Source organism: Centruroides vittatus, unplaced genomic scaffold (genome assembly GCF_030686945.1).
Source record: "Centruroides vittatus isolate TY-2023 unplaced genomic scaffold, ASM3068694v2 scaffold_435, whole genome shotgun sequence".
Classification (NCBI taxonomy): Eukaryota; Metazoa; Arthropoda; class Arachnida; order Scorpiones; family Buthidae; genus Centruroides; species Centruroides vittatus.
The window spans coordinates 8158593-8176585 of NW_027122708.1; the positions used below are offsets into that span (position 1 = coordinate 8158593).

General features: G+C 31.7%; 1 protein-coding gene across 3 annotated transcripts in view; it reads left to right on the top strand.

Annotated features, from left to right (window-relative positions):
• Positions 1–17993, top strand: part of Vps13 (vacuolar protein sorting 13C) — a 273667-nt gene that overhangs the window by 224613 nt on the left and 31061 nt on the right. For all 3 annotated transcript variants that reach the window (XM_067287043.1, XM_067287044.1, XM_067287045.1), the window contains 4 exons: positions 2105–2210; positions 8387–8506; positions 8582–8718; positions 14735–14816. In XM_067287043.1, coding sequence (XP_067143144.1) covers positions 2105–2210; positions 8387–8506; positions 8582–8718; positions 14735–14816 — 445 coding nt within the window. The remainder of the gene's footprint in view (positions 1–2104; positions 2211–8386; positions 8507–8581; positions 8719–14734; positions 14817–17993) is intronic.

The following is a 17993-nucleotide window of genomic DNA, read 5'->3' on the forward strand; positions in this document are numbered from 1 at the left end:
TTGATTTAATTATATGTAATTATAAATACATCTTAAATACACTCACAACAGCCAGAAATGAACGGGTTAAATTTGGTACTAGAGCTAGGCATTAGGTGCCATCTCTTGTTAAAACTAGTAATTATAATATTTTAGTTAATTTAGAATAAACAGGAAGAAAAGAATCAGCCCAGGTATATTATCAGGTTTCGTTGATGTATATTTGTATATCTTTGCCTTGTCTTTGTGATGGCCGACTGAGCTGCCTGGGTGGATGTTGCTGGCCGTGGGCGCGGATGCGTCCCCAGTCAGCACCATAATAGCCATCGATGGTTATGTCTTTGGCTTATATATACTGGAAGAGGAGATCAGAACAGAGGTCCGGGTAAAGTACTGGCAACGCGTCCGTCTGGTAAGCAGGAGTTGCAGGTTCAAATCCCACTTCAGGCCGATTCTTTTCTTCCAGTTTATTCTAAATTAACTAAAATATTATAATTACTAGTTTTAACAAGAGATGGCGCCTAACGTCTAGCTCTAGTACCAAATTTATCCCATTCATTTATGGCCATTGTGAGTGTATTTACTTATATTATCAGGTTTCGTTGATGTATATTTGTAAATACATCTTAGTATTTCATTATTATTTTAGTTTGTAATAATTTACAGTTTATAATGAACTTAAATTCATTATATGTAAATGTTCTTAAGATGGCAACAAATCTGAACTTGTTTATTTTAAAGTTTATGCTTCATTAAAAGAAATATCTTTGTTGTTTTTTAAAGTGTGTGGTCATTGTCTATAATTTCTATAACAAAAATAAATACCTTCTATAACCGATAACTGGCGTGAAATAATTTCAAAATGGCAAACATTTTTGCTGCCCCTCCTGGGCTCTTCCTCAGGCCAATTTTTATTGCTGGAACCAGATTCGATAATTGAATAGTTTAAATAAATGGAACATGTTCTGCTTCTAAAAGTTCAAGTACGTGCGGCAATCGCATGCCGTTCTAAACATTTAAATTTCTTTTATTCCGTTGGGAAAACGATGCGTGCATCTTATGCTAATTACTTGTGACGTTTAACGATTTATGACCTTTCTTCCAATAAAAATTGCCAAGCAGCCGAGAGATTCATTTCTTCTTTTTTGAAATTGATGCATGTTGTTGTGCGATCGGCTTTGTAAATTTCTATCTCTTCTAAAGTTTTCAGATGTTCTTGATGTTGGGTGGTGCGGATCACTCTTGCCTCATTAAAAATTGGTGTTATGTTTAGGTTAGCTGCATATGTGGACACTGCCGTTGTGTATTTATGGCGGGTAATATCGGATTTATGCTCCTTTATTCTAGTGCATAGTGGGCGTTTAGTGGACCCTATGTACAATAATTGTTTTTGCCATTTGTCGTCTTGTAAAGGGATACTATATACTCCCGGAAGTCTATTCGGGTTATGTGCGTCTTTTTCGTTTCTCAATAGGCTGTATATGGAAGGGTTTCTCCAATAAGCGATTTTAATTCCCTTTTTCTTCGCAATTGCGTTGTATATTGTTTTTAGGTGTGGGTTGTATGTCACCGGTTATAGAAGGTACAGTAGAGCGTCGAAAATTGGCGTCAATTGGAGACTGGGGTTGTTCCAATTAGTCATTTGTTCCAATTTCCGACTTTGTACGAAAAAATACATTAACCTGTCCGATGTTCAAATTTTTCTCCGTTGCGTATCGCTTCCTGTTGAATTTTCGTCGATTTTAAGCCAAACGAAAATTTTTATAATAATAATCGAGGCTATCGTATCGTTAAAAATTATTTCTGCATTTTGTACAAACAAAATAAATATATTGAAGAATATAAAAAACATGAAAATTATACTTTAGAAGTAAATTTAGTATCAAAAACATTCGATTCAGCACGACACAGTCCGACTGAAAATCATTCCAATTTCCGGCTATTTCAATTACCAACGTTCCAATTAACGACGCTCTACTGTATTTATTTTTGTTTATACAACCCAGTGTGGGAGAAGAGTTAGTTAATTTCTATAACTTTTTAAATTTTTCTTAATATTTATTAATAAATAAATATTAAGAAAAATTGTTATAATTTATTTTAAAATTTTATTTTTTATTTATAGGTATTGTCAAGTACTTATACAAGAGTTTCATGTAAAATTGGATCAAGGATTTTTAAACAGTTTAATATCATTTTTTGGATCTGAAGAAATAACAGATATTGATTATGTAAGAACACCTACTATTATTTAATTGTATCTTAAGAGTTTTATTGTAAGAAGAAATAATTTTGTATCAAATATTTGGCATTGGTATTTAGATATATTTGGCCATAAAATAGTATTTAGTATATTTAGATGATTACTTTCTCAAAGCTGAACTACTTGGCCAAATAATGTCATTTTAGTTTGTGGGAGGGAAAGAGAGAGAGAGGAAGGAAAGAGAAAAAACAAAATAGACAGAAAAGAAAAAACATTTTTAAATATCTGAGTTATTTCTTTCTTTCTGAAACAAGTATAACTTTAATAAATGATTCTGAGTAAATATTATTTAATAATCAGAATTCAAGAGTGATAATTTATAATGAAGAAGCATTAACACTTCTGCATTCATAGGAAGTAAGTGATTTTGTTGTCTTCATAAATACAGTAGAGCATCGATTATCCAACCCCCGATTAACCAACTTATCGGTTAACCGACTGCGTTCTAGTCGGCAAATTCAAATGTCCGCTAGTGATGTGGCGCTACAATATTTGGTTATGTCTTGGCTACTTTAATATTATTTTTGTTAAATTTTTGCATATTTTAGCTGTCAGCACTTGCTCAACCCTGAAAGGGAGGCTAGTATTTAAACCAGGTCTAATACACTATACTAATAATGTATTTTTTCATACTTTTCGGTTATCCGACTTTTCAGTTATCCGACCAACTCCAGTCCCCAATTGAGTCGGATAATCGATGCTCTACTGTACTTTTAACTTCACTGAATATACTGTGCATTCACTAAATACATTACATTGTGAGGCTGCCAAAAAAAATGAACCTCAATTGCAAGATTTTATTTTGTTACTTTTCATTACAAAAGAATTAAAATTTTTAAATAAAAATGATCTTTATTATTGAATGGAAGACACTGCCCTCCATCTTATTCTAAGATTTAATCTAAGCTTTCTGTTTCAAGCAGTTTCAGATAAATCAGCTGATATTTCATCAAATATTCAGTAGTTAGAAAGATAAGAATATTTGGTATTCAGCAACAGTAACATCTGAATAATTATTTAGTATTTGTTATCATCCAAAACCTAGTTGGTTTTTCCATCCCATTCAAAATCTTATTTCGTTCATCTCTAATTTTTAACATCTAATTTTTATATTTTTGGTATATTTCTAAATTGGATATTGAAATTTAAATTACTTAATTTATTATAGTGGAACCAAAAAATAAAATTGAACTGTAAACAAAGTCATACTGTAATTACAAAATTTGAAAACTGATAAAATGTCATTTTCAAATAAAATTTTTGAAACATGCCATCACTTTTCAGTTCAATCATTTATTTATTTAAAAGTAAGTTAGTTTTAAAATTTTGAAAAGATGTGAATGTAAACACCAAAACATGCAATAACCTTTGATAATCAGAAATTTCAATTTAATAAGCTCCAGCTAATATTTTTAGCCATCATTAGGCTATTCAACTGTTTCGATGTTTTTAAATAACATAATGGAAAAGGAATGTTAAATACAAAGGCAATGTACATAAATTTAAACTTAGCAATTCATTATGATTGGTTGTATTACTTAATGTAAAACCAAATAAATTAAATGTGATACATAGTATCAGTGACAAACAATTATGCGGTCACGTGGAGATTTCATGTAATGATCTCCACATCTGGGAAACAGTGTTTTGGTCCTTATAATTAATAGACCTGCCTTATTGTGTAGATTTACAATTCTGTAATAAGTCCATGTGTTTGAGGTTGACTCTAGATCTTAACACACTAATAATTTTTGCCTCTTCCCATCTCACACTGATAAACTTGTCCAAGGCAAACATAGCCAATATAGTCAAGGGTGGACTTGTCCCAATTTTATACTAGTGCTCTTTATGTTTACTGCATTTGAAGAACATTTGAAAAGGAACATTTAATGTTCCTTTTTTCAAATGTTCTTTAAAAAACATTTAATCTAGTCAAACACCCTGATGATGGCCTTTGAAGATGGCTGAAAATATTGGCTGGAGCTTATTAAATGGAAATTTTTGATTAATCAAAGGTGGTTGTGTATTTTTGTGTTTGGTTCTGAATCAGTTAAATTGTGTAAGATGTGATATCATTATTCAAAATTTTTTGAATTTACATATGATATTTTATCAATGATAGGATGTCTTCAACAAAGTATCAAATTGAAAATATCTATTGATATTTAAATCAAGATAGTCATTAAAACAAATAGCTAAACATGTTTAAAAGTTGGATTATTTTTGGGCTAGAATTAAACTGTTTTTAATTAAATTATAGACTTTGTCTAAAGGTACAGCCATCTTTAGAACAAATTCTGTAATTTAATTACCATAAATTTGTGGAAAACTTGCAAGATATGTTTAAAAGTCAGTTTGAAAGCAGATTTGGGTTATGTTTTGATTTTAACTCGCAATTAAGAACTTAACAATTTTTTTTTTTTTTTTCTAAACATACCAAGAGCATCTTAACTGTGAAAAATCTAAATCATCAGATATGTTAATATGCCATTGTGATTTTTCTAAAAGTCACTAAAGACACACACATACATTCTTTGCCTTATTGCATTCATTTTTTGTGTGTGTATTCATGCTTTAATTGATATTATTTGATATTCATGCTTTAACTTAAAATCTTACAATTTTTTGGTAATTTTCCCATCTTTATGTAATGATTTTCAGAGAAAATGACTATTTAGAAACTGATTATTGATTTTATTGTCTGTTAGTTTTTACGGGAACTTACGCATAGTATATAGACGCAACCCGACGGTATACCGTCTATTAAGGAATGATAAGAGGAAAGAGAAACCAAATGAACTAACGGGAGTGTACTCGATTCCAATCAGAGACCAACGTTTTGGGTCCGATCTGGTGTACATTGGGGCCACCTTGCGTAATTTACAACAGAGAATAAAAGAGCATAAGCAATCTGTTAATAGGACCGTTGACAGCACAGTCCTAGCGGCATTTGTTAAGCAATAGGGGATCACGGTACACTGGGATAGGGCTTCCATCTTAAAAGCCACTAGATCTAAACAGGTCATTAGACACATGGAGAAATTAGAAATATATAGGGCACAATTAACATCCATTGCATCAACCACAGAGACGCAGATGGGCTGTCGTCTGCTTGGAAATCGTTCATTGGATAACACTGCACAATCTTGAAAAATTCTTTCCGTTCTCGTGATTTTTATAAATTTGAATTCTTAGTTCGTTCTTTTTATTTTTATTCGAGTAACTGAAGAAGACTGATGAAATCAGTTGAAAACGTTTTTACATGATTAAATTTTGCTGAAATTTTTGAAAGAAAGGTGTTGTTTTCTCTTTGTTAGTTTTTACAGCAAGTAAGAGTGAAATGATTGACTTTTGAATCCATGTCATTGAATATTGTAATCCATATGTAATAATTTTTTAGTAAAATATATAACAATGGTATTAATAGCAAATACTTTATTTACCAGTGACTTTGCATTTGTTAAGCAATTATCCTCAATGAGAGCCAAACTAATCGTATTACCACCAGACTCTTCAACAACCCTAGATAACTTTTCAATCATAAAGTCTACTACAGATGTTATTGACATTAAAAATTTTTCTCTATTTCATTTTTTAATGTTGTTTTAGAAATTATTTTATTGGAATGAAGTGAACAATACAAAATCACTGTTGAATGATAATTTATTCTTATTTCCAATACTTAAGTTTAGGAGTTCCATTACATTTAGAGCTTTTGTAGATGTAATTGTAAAATGATGGAAGTGAAGAGCAGGGGGAAAATGGAGTATTTGAGATGATACTTTCTAAATTGAATACCAAAGTCATATTTTCAATGATCATAAGTAGATGTGGTATATATGATGGTGTGATGTATGCAACTAATTTATTTGTATTAGAAATTTTTGCAGAGTATATATGCCATCATTTTTTTTTAAATGCCATGCTCAGCTGATACTGGTGTCAGACTAAAGTCAAAGCATAGCTATCCAAACAAGTGTAACATTAAGCTGTGTTAATGGTATGTGTCAACATCTATGTGAAAATTCGAACCCGCCGGAACCAAGCCGTTAATAATAAAATTATTTTATTGCTTGGTTCCCACGGAGAAAATATGAATCAGGAGGAACAACAGTTGAAAAAGGCTGGTTGGTGAAACTGAATAACGTGACCGAGAGGATAAAAGGGCGACGAGGGAAGACGGGGGGGCGGTTACGTTCTGTCAATTTGACTGTGTGTGTGCGCAATATCGGGGGAAACCGCCCGAAATCCACGGAATACGTTGACCTGGAGGACCGACCCGGATCACGAGGTATGACCCAAATTTTTGTAAACTCTCCCTTCGTGGATCCGAAAAGAGGCGACCGTCACGCGCCTCTTCTGTAATTATATTGTTAGCTAAAATAAATTTTTGTTGTTGTTATTATCCGTTGGCTATGTCTTTTATTAGGGTATCGTCACCGCCGCTCTATCGTCGGACCCATCCACTTCCTCCACTCGCCTAAAAACGCGTAACGCGTAACACTTCAGAACCGCCATCTTGACATGGGCCGGTCTAACGGACCTGTGAGCTGAAAAAAGGAGGAAAGAGACTCCGTCCGCCTCCCGGCACCCACATCTAGGAACTTCCTAACAATGTGACATGTGTTCAGTATTGCAGCTTTCTGTAGTGCCATGTACATGTTGATATTAAGGTTTAATGTTTCTAGACTTTTGTATAGTATTCTTCTTTGCTAAACATACCATGAGCATCTTAAACCATGAAAAATCTAAATCATCAGATATGTTAATATGCCACTGTAATTTTTCTAAAAGTCCATAAAGACACACACATGTGGTCTTTAGTGACTTTAGTAGGCCTACACAAGGTATGTGGTTACTGTCTGCCAGAGTTATAGCATTATGTAATCTTGAAATTTTATGTGGTATAACACCAGTATAAGAGAGGACAACAGATACAATAAATACCCTATCCATCTTCCACATCTGTCTTATTTCTTGAATGAGTAGAGTGTACTTGTTGATTTTTTTCAGTGTTTGGGACAGAGATGTCTATTATATAAGTTTTTTAACTGCATTTGTTAATGAGAGTGATGTCAGGTCTGTGGTTGTAAATTGTTATATCTGTGATTATGACTATGTTGTAGTATATTTTGTGTGTGTCATTTTCTAATATCGCCTGTGGAGTATGTTTGTAGTATAGTACCTGGATGTTTAATAATCTGTGCTTCTGTGCAAGCACTTGGTTATTATATTTGTTATTTGATTATTCCTATGTAAATAGTTTGTCTGTGCTAAGAGCTTCCAACCATTGGTTATATGTTGTTTTGTTTCTGGCAGAATATGACATTTTTAGCATGAGTCATTTTGTGATGCATCCTTCAGGATGTGTTTTCTGTAGTTTTTACTGTTTATGATCAGATCTTGAATGGAAATCATAAACCCCTCAGTCTCTCCAAACAGGCAGCCTCTAGTCAGCCAGTAGTTTGATGCAGTTTTGTCGACATAGTCTTGAGCTAGGTCATCTCATTTCTTTCATGAAATGCCTTTTGTGTCCATGACTGTTTAGTGGTGTCAGTTATTTGTGTGTTGAGTTATGTCCAGATGCTCAGAGTGTAAGTTTAAAGGTATGTGGTTACTGTCTGCCAGAGTTATAGCATTATGTAATCTTGATGTTTTTTGTGGAAAAACTCATGCAGTATTTGAATTTGTTTGTAGTGCAGGTTAACTATATTAGTAAGGCCATGGCCACATTATTATTATTATTATTATTATTATACAAATAAATATTTGATCATTAATTTAAGTACTTCACTCAGTTAACAAAAGTAAAGAACAAAGAAAATTCTTTGCCTAAATTTTTTAAACTACTTCAAACTCAATTCTTTTGTCAAAATTATAAAATATTATATTAATTAATTTTTTATTATACAAATGATTTTACTAATTTAACCATTAGTATCCAAAGTTTAATTTTAAAATAATAGATTTTAATGCTAAATACTTAAAATAGATGTCAGCAATATTATTTTTTTTTAATGTTTTAATTGTTGCTTTTATTATTTGGACATTAATAAATTAATATATATATATATATATATTATAATAAATAATAAAATCTATATATATACATACACCTTGTAATCTTCTATCAATATTTTGTAGGTAAAATTATTAGCAAAAGATAAAGAACTTCTTCAAGTTGATTTAAAAGATGTTGCAGAAACATATTCATCACAAGAACTTAAGCATTATTTTGATATGTTACATTTTTCACCTCTAAAGGTTAGTATTTAATTTAAGTTTACTTTTTTAAATAAATTAAATAGAATTTTTAGTAAAATTACTAAATTTTAATAGATACACATCAGTTTTTCAATGACTGGAGGTTCTTCACAAGATGAAGGACAACCTACTGCAATACATTCAGAGTTCTTGAATTTATTACTTCAAAGTATAGGGGTCACATTAACAGAAGTACAAGACATCATTTTTAGGTAAAGCTATGAATGAATAATTACTAAATTTTTGGAATTTGATAATTCATTTCTAATTATATTAAGATCTTTTTGTTATAGCTTATTTAATACGCAAAAAATATTATAGACTGTATTAGATGTATTAACTTACCAAAAAAATCAGCTTTATTGTAAATCAAAATTTAATAATGATTTTTCTAATATTTTAATGATACTTTGTTCCAAAAATATTTTCAAAATACAATCTATTGAAAATTCACAAAAGTTATGATTGTAAAAATCATATGGACAGTTTTTTTCATGCATGGATATATGCATATGTGTATATATATATATATATATATATATATACACACACATACACACTCTACATCACAAAAGTATCTGGACACCTATAAGGTGTAAGAGTTTTTCAGTTAAAACTCATTTCCGTCTCAACACCTATCAACCTTTAACATGCAGCCTTCTAATTCTAATTCCAATGTAAGGTTTGGACTGGTGTAGATTGGTCTTAAATATCCCACTTCACTGACACCAGTGTAAGATCGCTGACAGGTGGGGATAAGTTAGTCCCGTGTCAGGATGAACCTAGGATGTTTGCATGTGGGTGTGGCGGAGGACGCAAATGATGACAAGTGTTTTACATAAGGAACCCCATTTATTGGATAACATATATGTTTACATCCACAATTGACAGTCCACTTCTCTACAGTCCTTTGGAGTGGCTAGGATTTCCCTTCCGTCGAAGCCCCGAGGCGGACGAGATGATATTGCTGGACAGCTGCTCGCAGAGGTGCTGAGGCGTCCTACGTTGTTGGCGGCGACACAACACAACACGGATCATGGCTCTCTGCTGGATGCGGAGGAGACTCTCCCTGACCTTGAAGATTCCGATTTTTATAGCTCTTCGCTTGCTATTCCAATTTCTGATTGGTCCCTCATCCCCTTTCCCGTTTTCCGATTGGTCTCTCCTTTGTTTCTAGGCGAAACTCAGACGACCCGGGTCATGGGAAAGGTCCGATTCAGGGTGTCCATCTGGCGCCTTTTTTGACCATTGTGTTCGGAGATCGTTGATAGATTTACAAGACTCGAACTCATAATTTAGCTCTTAATTGCAATTTCTGTCATCTAGGAACTTTTACAATTCAAGCGCGATGGTTTTCTATCTATTAAATTTTTCTCCCCTTCTGAAGTTGTCTTCTTAGATGGACTATTTATGAGCTCTTGAGTCAGACTTTCACCTATTTATGAGTCTTTATGTCATAATTCTATCTATTTATGGGCTTTCATGTCAGAATTCTGCCCTTCCGTTTGACATAGATGGATCATTTTTAACACATGTTTTGGCACGTGTTCCAGCACGTGTTCCGACACTCGTTGTTTAATTTTGCATCACGATGTCTAGATCAAGAGTTTTTTCTTTTTTTTTTTTTTTCTATATAATTTATTATGATTAAATGCAAGAATTTCGTGATTTACGGACCTTGTCTGAAACCTCTCTCAAACATTTTCGGTCTTTTTAAAAGGCCTTCTTCCTTTAAGCAATATTTACCACAAAATAGGAACAGCAACAAGCAAGAAAGTAATTTTTAAAAGAAATCCCACAATTTACCAAATACTAAGTAATGACAAGGAAGAATTAGACCAGAGCTTGATTCCATGAGTATATAGGATTCCGGTTTACGATGAAAGGAGACATACAAAGCTATACAGTCATACCTCGGTACTCGAACGTTTCGAAGCCCGAACAAATCGGTACCCGACCAAAAATTTCGAAAAAAAATGCCCCTGTTCCCGAACAAAATTTTGGTACTCGAACGGGAAAGCCCGCCAAGTCGACGCCGACGCCACGGTGGCGGCGTCAGTTACGAGACAGTCCAGTTAGGCCTAAATTTATTTAAATTATTTAATTAAAATTCTAATTATTAAATTTAGCAAGAAATGGCGCCTAACGCCTAACTCTAGTACCAAATTATCTTAAATTATTAATATTACTATAGCCATTTGCTAGCCCGATAATATGGCAGTTGTTGGTCTTTACGAGACAGTCATTGTTTCGCATGCACATTAACTTATGCTGTGCTATATTTTTTGGATTAGCATCCTTTTCTTTTGATTTATTAGCCCTTAAACATGGGTCCCAAGAAGAATAAAAGTGAAAGTGGTCAAGTGTAAAGGAAAACAGTGAGAACAACAATCGAACTGAAAAAAGAAATCATTGCTAAACACGAAAATGGAGTGCGTGTTTCGGATCTCGCTGTCCAATATTCTATGGCTAAGTTGACGATATCGACTATTTTAAAGAATAAAGAAACAATAAAAAAAATACTAGCGAAATCAACTGGGGATTGGAACGCATTAATCCATTTTACATTATTTGTAATGGGAAAAAATGATTTGGAGTCCGAACATATTGGTACGTGAACCTTTCTGGAACGGATTATGTTCGAGTACCAAGGTACCACTGTACTACGTTGGGGCAACAGGAAAATCGTTAAAAGAAAGACTGAAAGAACATGAAAGAAATGTGCGTAATGAGCAACCGGTCACGGCCCTAGCTACGTATGCTATTGCAGACTCGGAGGAAGTCACTGTGGATTGGCAAAGGGCTAAAATAATACAAAAGATCCATGACAAGAGACACTTGAAATATGCGGAGGCATGGCAGATATATAAGACGTACCAAGAAGGACTCGCAATAAATTTTAGTGTGTCCAGTAAAATATCAGCTGCTTGGAGAGCAAGCATAATTTTGAATAATAATTAAGAAACGAGCAGCTAATTATTTATTTATTTATTATATTTATTTATTTATTACTATGTATATTGGTACGAGTAACATCACCGTTTATAGGTATTTATATACAAGCCTGCACAGTTAAATCTAAAGTTAAATTTAAAGTTAAAATTTATAATGTTCCAGAACAAAGTCTGTTAGAAGGCTGCATGTTAAAGGTTGATAGGTGTTGAGATGGAAATATTAATTAGTGCAGTTAAAGAAGAATATAACTTATTTCTCACAAGAAATATAAAAAAATAATGACAGATCTGAAATCCTCACTTTTTTATACTAGAAAAAATATTTAAATATGCAAAAAAGTTAATCAAAAAGAATAATGTAATTTTATTTCAAACTGTGAAAATTTTTGCATCACAAAAGTATGGACAGAGGGAATAAATAAAAAGTGTCAGATTGTTTGCATAAAAATGTGTCTCCAACAATTTATATCGGCAAGTTAGTTAAAGTATTCATTTGATACTTCAACTGTTTTTTTATTTTTTTCTTGTTGTAAACAATGAAAACCAAAGAGTTAACCAGTCTTGTTAAAGAACTCATTATTAAGGAGTGGAAAATCTGAATGGAATCTTTCTTAACTGTTTCACATTCCAAAGTCCACAATACAAGATACAATTACAAAATTTAGAACAACAAACAGTGTAGTAAATAAGACTCAAACTGGATGCCCTGAAATATTTACCTCAAAACAAATGTGCCATTGTCAGAAAATTGAAGAAAAGTCTACAAATAAGTGCTCCTAAGCATTTTTAGAAAGAAAAAAAAAATACTAATTGAGACCAAGATTCGAACCCTGAACGACTTGGTAGTAGCCAAGAACGATGTTGACTGAGCTGCTCAGCAGCTGCTGACCTAGCGAAACTTATTAGTACATAAGCTAAGCTTGAATTTTTAAAAGCCTTTTTCTTAAAATTGGCTGGCCATTGCACTTTCTTGTTTTGAGGATTGAACATCCTAAAGGAGTACTACCTATATACCAAGTCTCATCCCAAAGTGAATTTCCCAGGTCGTGCTTTCCCCTTCTTAGTTTTATGGTCGGACAAATCCAAATGCTATGTTTTTGGTTTAGATGGTTGCCTAAAAGTATGGAAAAAATCTGGAGAATCTCTAAAAATGAAAAACCTGAATCCTACAGTGAAATATGGAGGTGGTTCAGGAGGCTAGTTTGGGTGGTATGTCTGCAAATGGTGCTGGAACTCTGGAATTTATTGATAGAGTAATGAATGAAAATGAGTATAAACAGATTTAAAATGAAAATGTTCAGAAATCAGTTAGAAAATTAAAGCTAGGGCAAGGGCTTGTTTTCCAGCATAACAATGTGAAGCATATGTCAAAATCAGTCAGAATTTCTTGATGTGCACCATACACAAGTACTTCCCTGTCATCCACAATCACCTGACCTCAACCTGATTGAGCATTTATGGGATCACATTGAACAAACCATCAGAACAGAATCAATAACAATAAAACTGATCTTATAAACATCATCACAAGAGTTTGGAATTTAATAGACATAAGTATTACAAAAAAATTGGTTGAATCAATGCCTAGTCATTAGAAGCTGTAATTAGGGCAAAAGGAAGTCCAACTCGTTATTAAAAGTATAAAATATCGTTTTTTCATTATTTATTTCCTCTGTCTGGATACTTTTGTAATGTGAAATTTTTCGAAGTATGAAATAAAATTAGATTTTTCATTTTGATCAATGGTTTTTGTATATGTAAATATTTTTTCTAATATAGAAAAGTCTGAGGATTTCAGATCTGTCGTCATTTTTCCTATTTCATGTGAGAAATGAGTTTTAACTAAAAAAGTCTTACATCTTATAGATGTCTGGATATTTTGTGACGTGTGTGTGTGTAATATTGTTTAGCATGAAAGAAATATAAAATATATAATAATAAAATTTTTTACATACATGTAAGTATTAAAGATAAACATTTATATAAAAAAATAAATAAATAATCAACAAAACAAGAAATAATAAGCTTGAAATGTGAACAAAATTAATACCATAACTTTTTGCAAATAACTCTGTGACACAACACTCTGTGACCAGCATATATTTTTCTGAAAATGACTAGAATGGAAAAAAAAGCCTTTACTTAATCTACACGACCATACACCTCCATTGCAGCAAGTTTGATAGTTACTGGTTTACAGTTTATAGAAGGTACCATTTTAAACATTAGAAATGTTTCTTTTTTATGTTTTGTATCTGTTAGCAGTGTGTTACAGATGTAATTATAAAAAATGAATTGGAAAAAAAGGAATACTGAGACAGAATCAACTAAACTTTGTAAATGTATAAAACATAAGGACTGCCAATTCAGATCATTAGAAATGTATAAAATAACATAGTTTATAAAAATTTAAAGTAACAGCTTTTAATAAAAGGATTTAGGACTTGAAAGTTTTGAATTGCATAAATATAAAACTTTTTTTTAAATTTAAAAATTTGTTGAGTTGAAATTTCATTTGGCAGCTATTACAGATTTCCCCCCCCCACCTACCTTCTGGAAATGCTCTGCATATCTTCAGATTGGCAAACACTGGATTAGTTCCTTATAAAAAATGTCTTTTAAAAGTTTATTTTTTATTGAACAGACTATAAATATATAAATAGTAAATACTAAATACTAATACCAAATAGTAAATACTAAAATAAACAAAAAAAAATTAAATAGAAAAGATTTTAATATTGTTGACACAGATTTGAAAGTTAATCACTTAGTATCTAAACCAATCCTTCTACATAGTTCTCTTGAAAGTTATTATATAGAGAAAAATTATTGGAAACTTACTTGTTTTTAGTAGGAGTGTATACTAACATCACTTAAAGCATGGTTTGACATATACATGCACAATACACAGAAGAAAACTAAAGGCAAAGCATGTGTATACATGTGACCATATACAGAAATATGTTAGAATTGAGAAACAGTTTAGTGACCACTTATGTGCTTACAAAACTGTTTCCTAAATTCTAATGTAATTCTGTAGAATAATTGTTCTCATTTACAAAAACATTATTTATGCATTCCTCCAAAAAAAAACAACATTCATATTTAAATTATACTGTATATCATAAGTTTTTTTAAATTTTTCATACATAGTTATTATTTCAAAAATTTTCTGAAATGACCTGAATTATTGTACTATGATAATGATAAGAAACAAATTTTTCATGCAATATTTACTTATATCCTAATGAAAATTAATATATTTTTTCATTAGATTAGATTATTTCCAAAGAGATTGTGTCTTTAGGACTCAAAGACAGTTAATAAATGAAGCAAGCAGACATTATATAAATCAGGTAAAAACAGAAATTTTAAGATGTATTTATAATTACACTTCTATCAGATGAATAATGTCTATTATATAAATGTTTACTTAGATTTGTACCACTATAGTCTGAAAATTTATCAGTGTTTGATTTTTAAGATGTGAATCTTGTGTTTTACTATAATATTTAATATTTACATATAAATATGAAACAATATCCACATCTACAGAAAATAAAATTATTTGGTATTATGCTTTACCCTTGGGCTGTTATAAGGTTAGTAAATAATTAGAATTAAGTTAATTTTAAAATTAATTATTAAATTTACTATGAAACGGCAGCATAACTGCCTACCTTCAGCCAAACTGATTTATTTCTAATTATTCATTATTCTTATAATAACCCAATAATAATTTGACAGTTTATTTGGAATATTTGCTATTTCAAAATCAGAAATCCAAATACAACAGAATAAGAGTTAAAATTAATCATTATGAACATATGTACATTTGTACCAAACAACATAGTACTAGAAAAATGTTATTAATTAAAATTTTTCATGTTTTATATAAAAATATGCTTAAGAATCATTTTTCATTATATATTATTTATCAAAAAACGTGTTTATTGACAAAACTTTGATTTCTTGATTTACATCAAACAAAAAGCATAAGTGTGAAATCTTTAAAGAATTTTACCAAATAAAGGCCAAGTCTAAAAATTTGTTAGTTTTGGTTTAAGAAGAGATCTCTACTACTATAAAAATTCATAGAAGATCAAAAATTTTAAATATTTAATTTGTTAAACTGTAGGTTTCTAACATGAAAAGCTGTTTAGCTTCACCTACCTCCATTTTTGACAATTTCTGGAAAAGGATTTTTCCATAGAAAAAGCATTAAATTTTTACTGTTATCTGCTGGAGATCTTATGCATAACCAAAGACGTTATAGTCAACCTTAAATTTGTATACAGGTATACCTCATCTTACGTTGGTAATTGGTTCCAGGAGAGGCGACGTAAATCGAAAAACGACGTAAGTCGAATTTACTTGTGTGGAAAATGCCAGTAATGAGCACTTAAAGACCACTAAATAAGATGACAACACAGAAACACAGATGTTTTCATGTTTTGTTCTTTAGGATTTATGATGATTATATTAACATTTACTGTAAATGTACATATTTTAATATGATTTTATGTGCCTTTAACGCTTTTCTAGTGATATTACGACTTCAGTGTTTGTGGCGGACAGATTTAAAGTCGAATAAAGTGACTTAAACTTGATTTTTATTTTTCCATATACTTTTTTGACAAACGACATATAATCGGGAACGACGTAACTCGAGGTATACCTGTATATGACTGAGTTAGCATTATTGCTAATTAACCAAATGATCACTGTAATTAATCATGCTAATTAAGTGCTATATTAATGATTAACTATTAAGTAATTGATACTAGAGGTAAGCATTAGTTGCCATCTCTTATTAAATTTAATAATTATAATATTTATGAATTAATTTAAAATATTCTGGAAGAAAAGAATCAGCCTGGAATGGGACTCAAACTCGCAACTCCTGCTTACCATGCAAATGCGTTACCACTTATGCTACCCAGACCTTTGAGTGATTCTTTGCTTCCTTATATTGGTAATTAAATATAATTATCAAGATTACCATCCATGGTTACCTCTAATACCAAATTACTTAAAAGTTAATCATTAATACAACACTTAATTAGCTCAATGGTACTTTTCTGTTAACTGAACACCAGCTGATATGTACAGCAATTGGGTAAGATTCAAGCTCCAAGTGAGGGGTTTCACACCACTCCAGAACTGTTGACTCTTTGTATATTTACCTCCAAAGGTCAGTTTTTAACATGTATCAGTATTCTGCCTATTCTACATGCTTCACATGTAGTCATGTATTTTGCTGCTTGCATGGAAGTGCTCTGGTGGGGGCAAGCCCACACACACTCTAAGTTTATATAACATCAATCCTCCACAAACATTCAAGTGGGCTACTCAAAACCAGCACAGTTGCATGGGCTAAATAGTTAAATACAATAGCCTTAGTGGAGTGATATGGCCAACGATATCACACATTGGGTTAAAGTTACAACTAGCATCCCATTAATAGAAAAGAATCAGCCCGATTAATTACAGCGATCGTTTAGTTTATTATTAATACATCAGGCTTTATGGTGTTTACATTAGCATTATTGCATTGTTTAGATAAATTTTCCTTCTATTTATTTTAGAAATGCTGTGTGTAGCTACCAAATCTAAATTGTTGTTTCTCTAGAAACTGAGATAAAATTTTTTATCAATATTAATAAATAGTCATTTTTTTTTATAAACTAATAAATTAAAATCAATTTTTACTTTCCCAGTTCTGTTATATATAATAGAGAGAAAGTACAGCAATTAGTCAAAAAATGTCCCTTTTCATATTTTTACAGTTTTTGGTCTCTGAGACTTTGAAATGTAGAGAAATGCAAAAAAAATTGGGGGGGGTTTCTGCATGTGTTTGTATGGCACAATTTTGTTCGCCCTTAACAACTCCTGTGCTTTTTGTTCAAAACTTCTGAAATTTTGCAGAAAGGTTTGTGTATTAGGGAGATTGACACTATTAAATTTTGATGGTTGAAGGTTGGAGTGGGGTTATAGAGGGTCATGTGTCATATCTTGAGTAGGATTGGACTTAATGACAATTTTACTTGTTATTAGCATTTACAATTTTTATAAAAAACCCATTCCTACCATCAAAATTAAACTTTTTGCCATTTTATAATAATTAAAAATAAAAAAATTTTAATAAATATATAACAGATGGTGCCACACAAGCAATTTCAAATGTTGCTGGGAAAGTTAAGCAACTTGTTACTGGATTTTTATTATAATTAATAAAGATTTTCATTGGAAAGTATAGATCTGTAGTGGATGGAATCGCCCAGGTGAGCGATTCCCGGGGTTTGTAAGATGACAGAAACTTTCGTAATTCAAAATCATAGCCGTTACGGAAGAACTGTTAGAGAATATCCGTTGGGAAAGCCGTTGTGGTTGGAATCGACGATTGGCTGTCGGAGAATGGTCGTTGGCCGGACTTTATGAAGACATCGAAGCTGATTGGCGGAGAATTTGAACATCGGCTACTATATAAGAAGCAGTTCTCGGCAGGAAAAGGAATTCTGTCTATCTCTCTT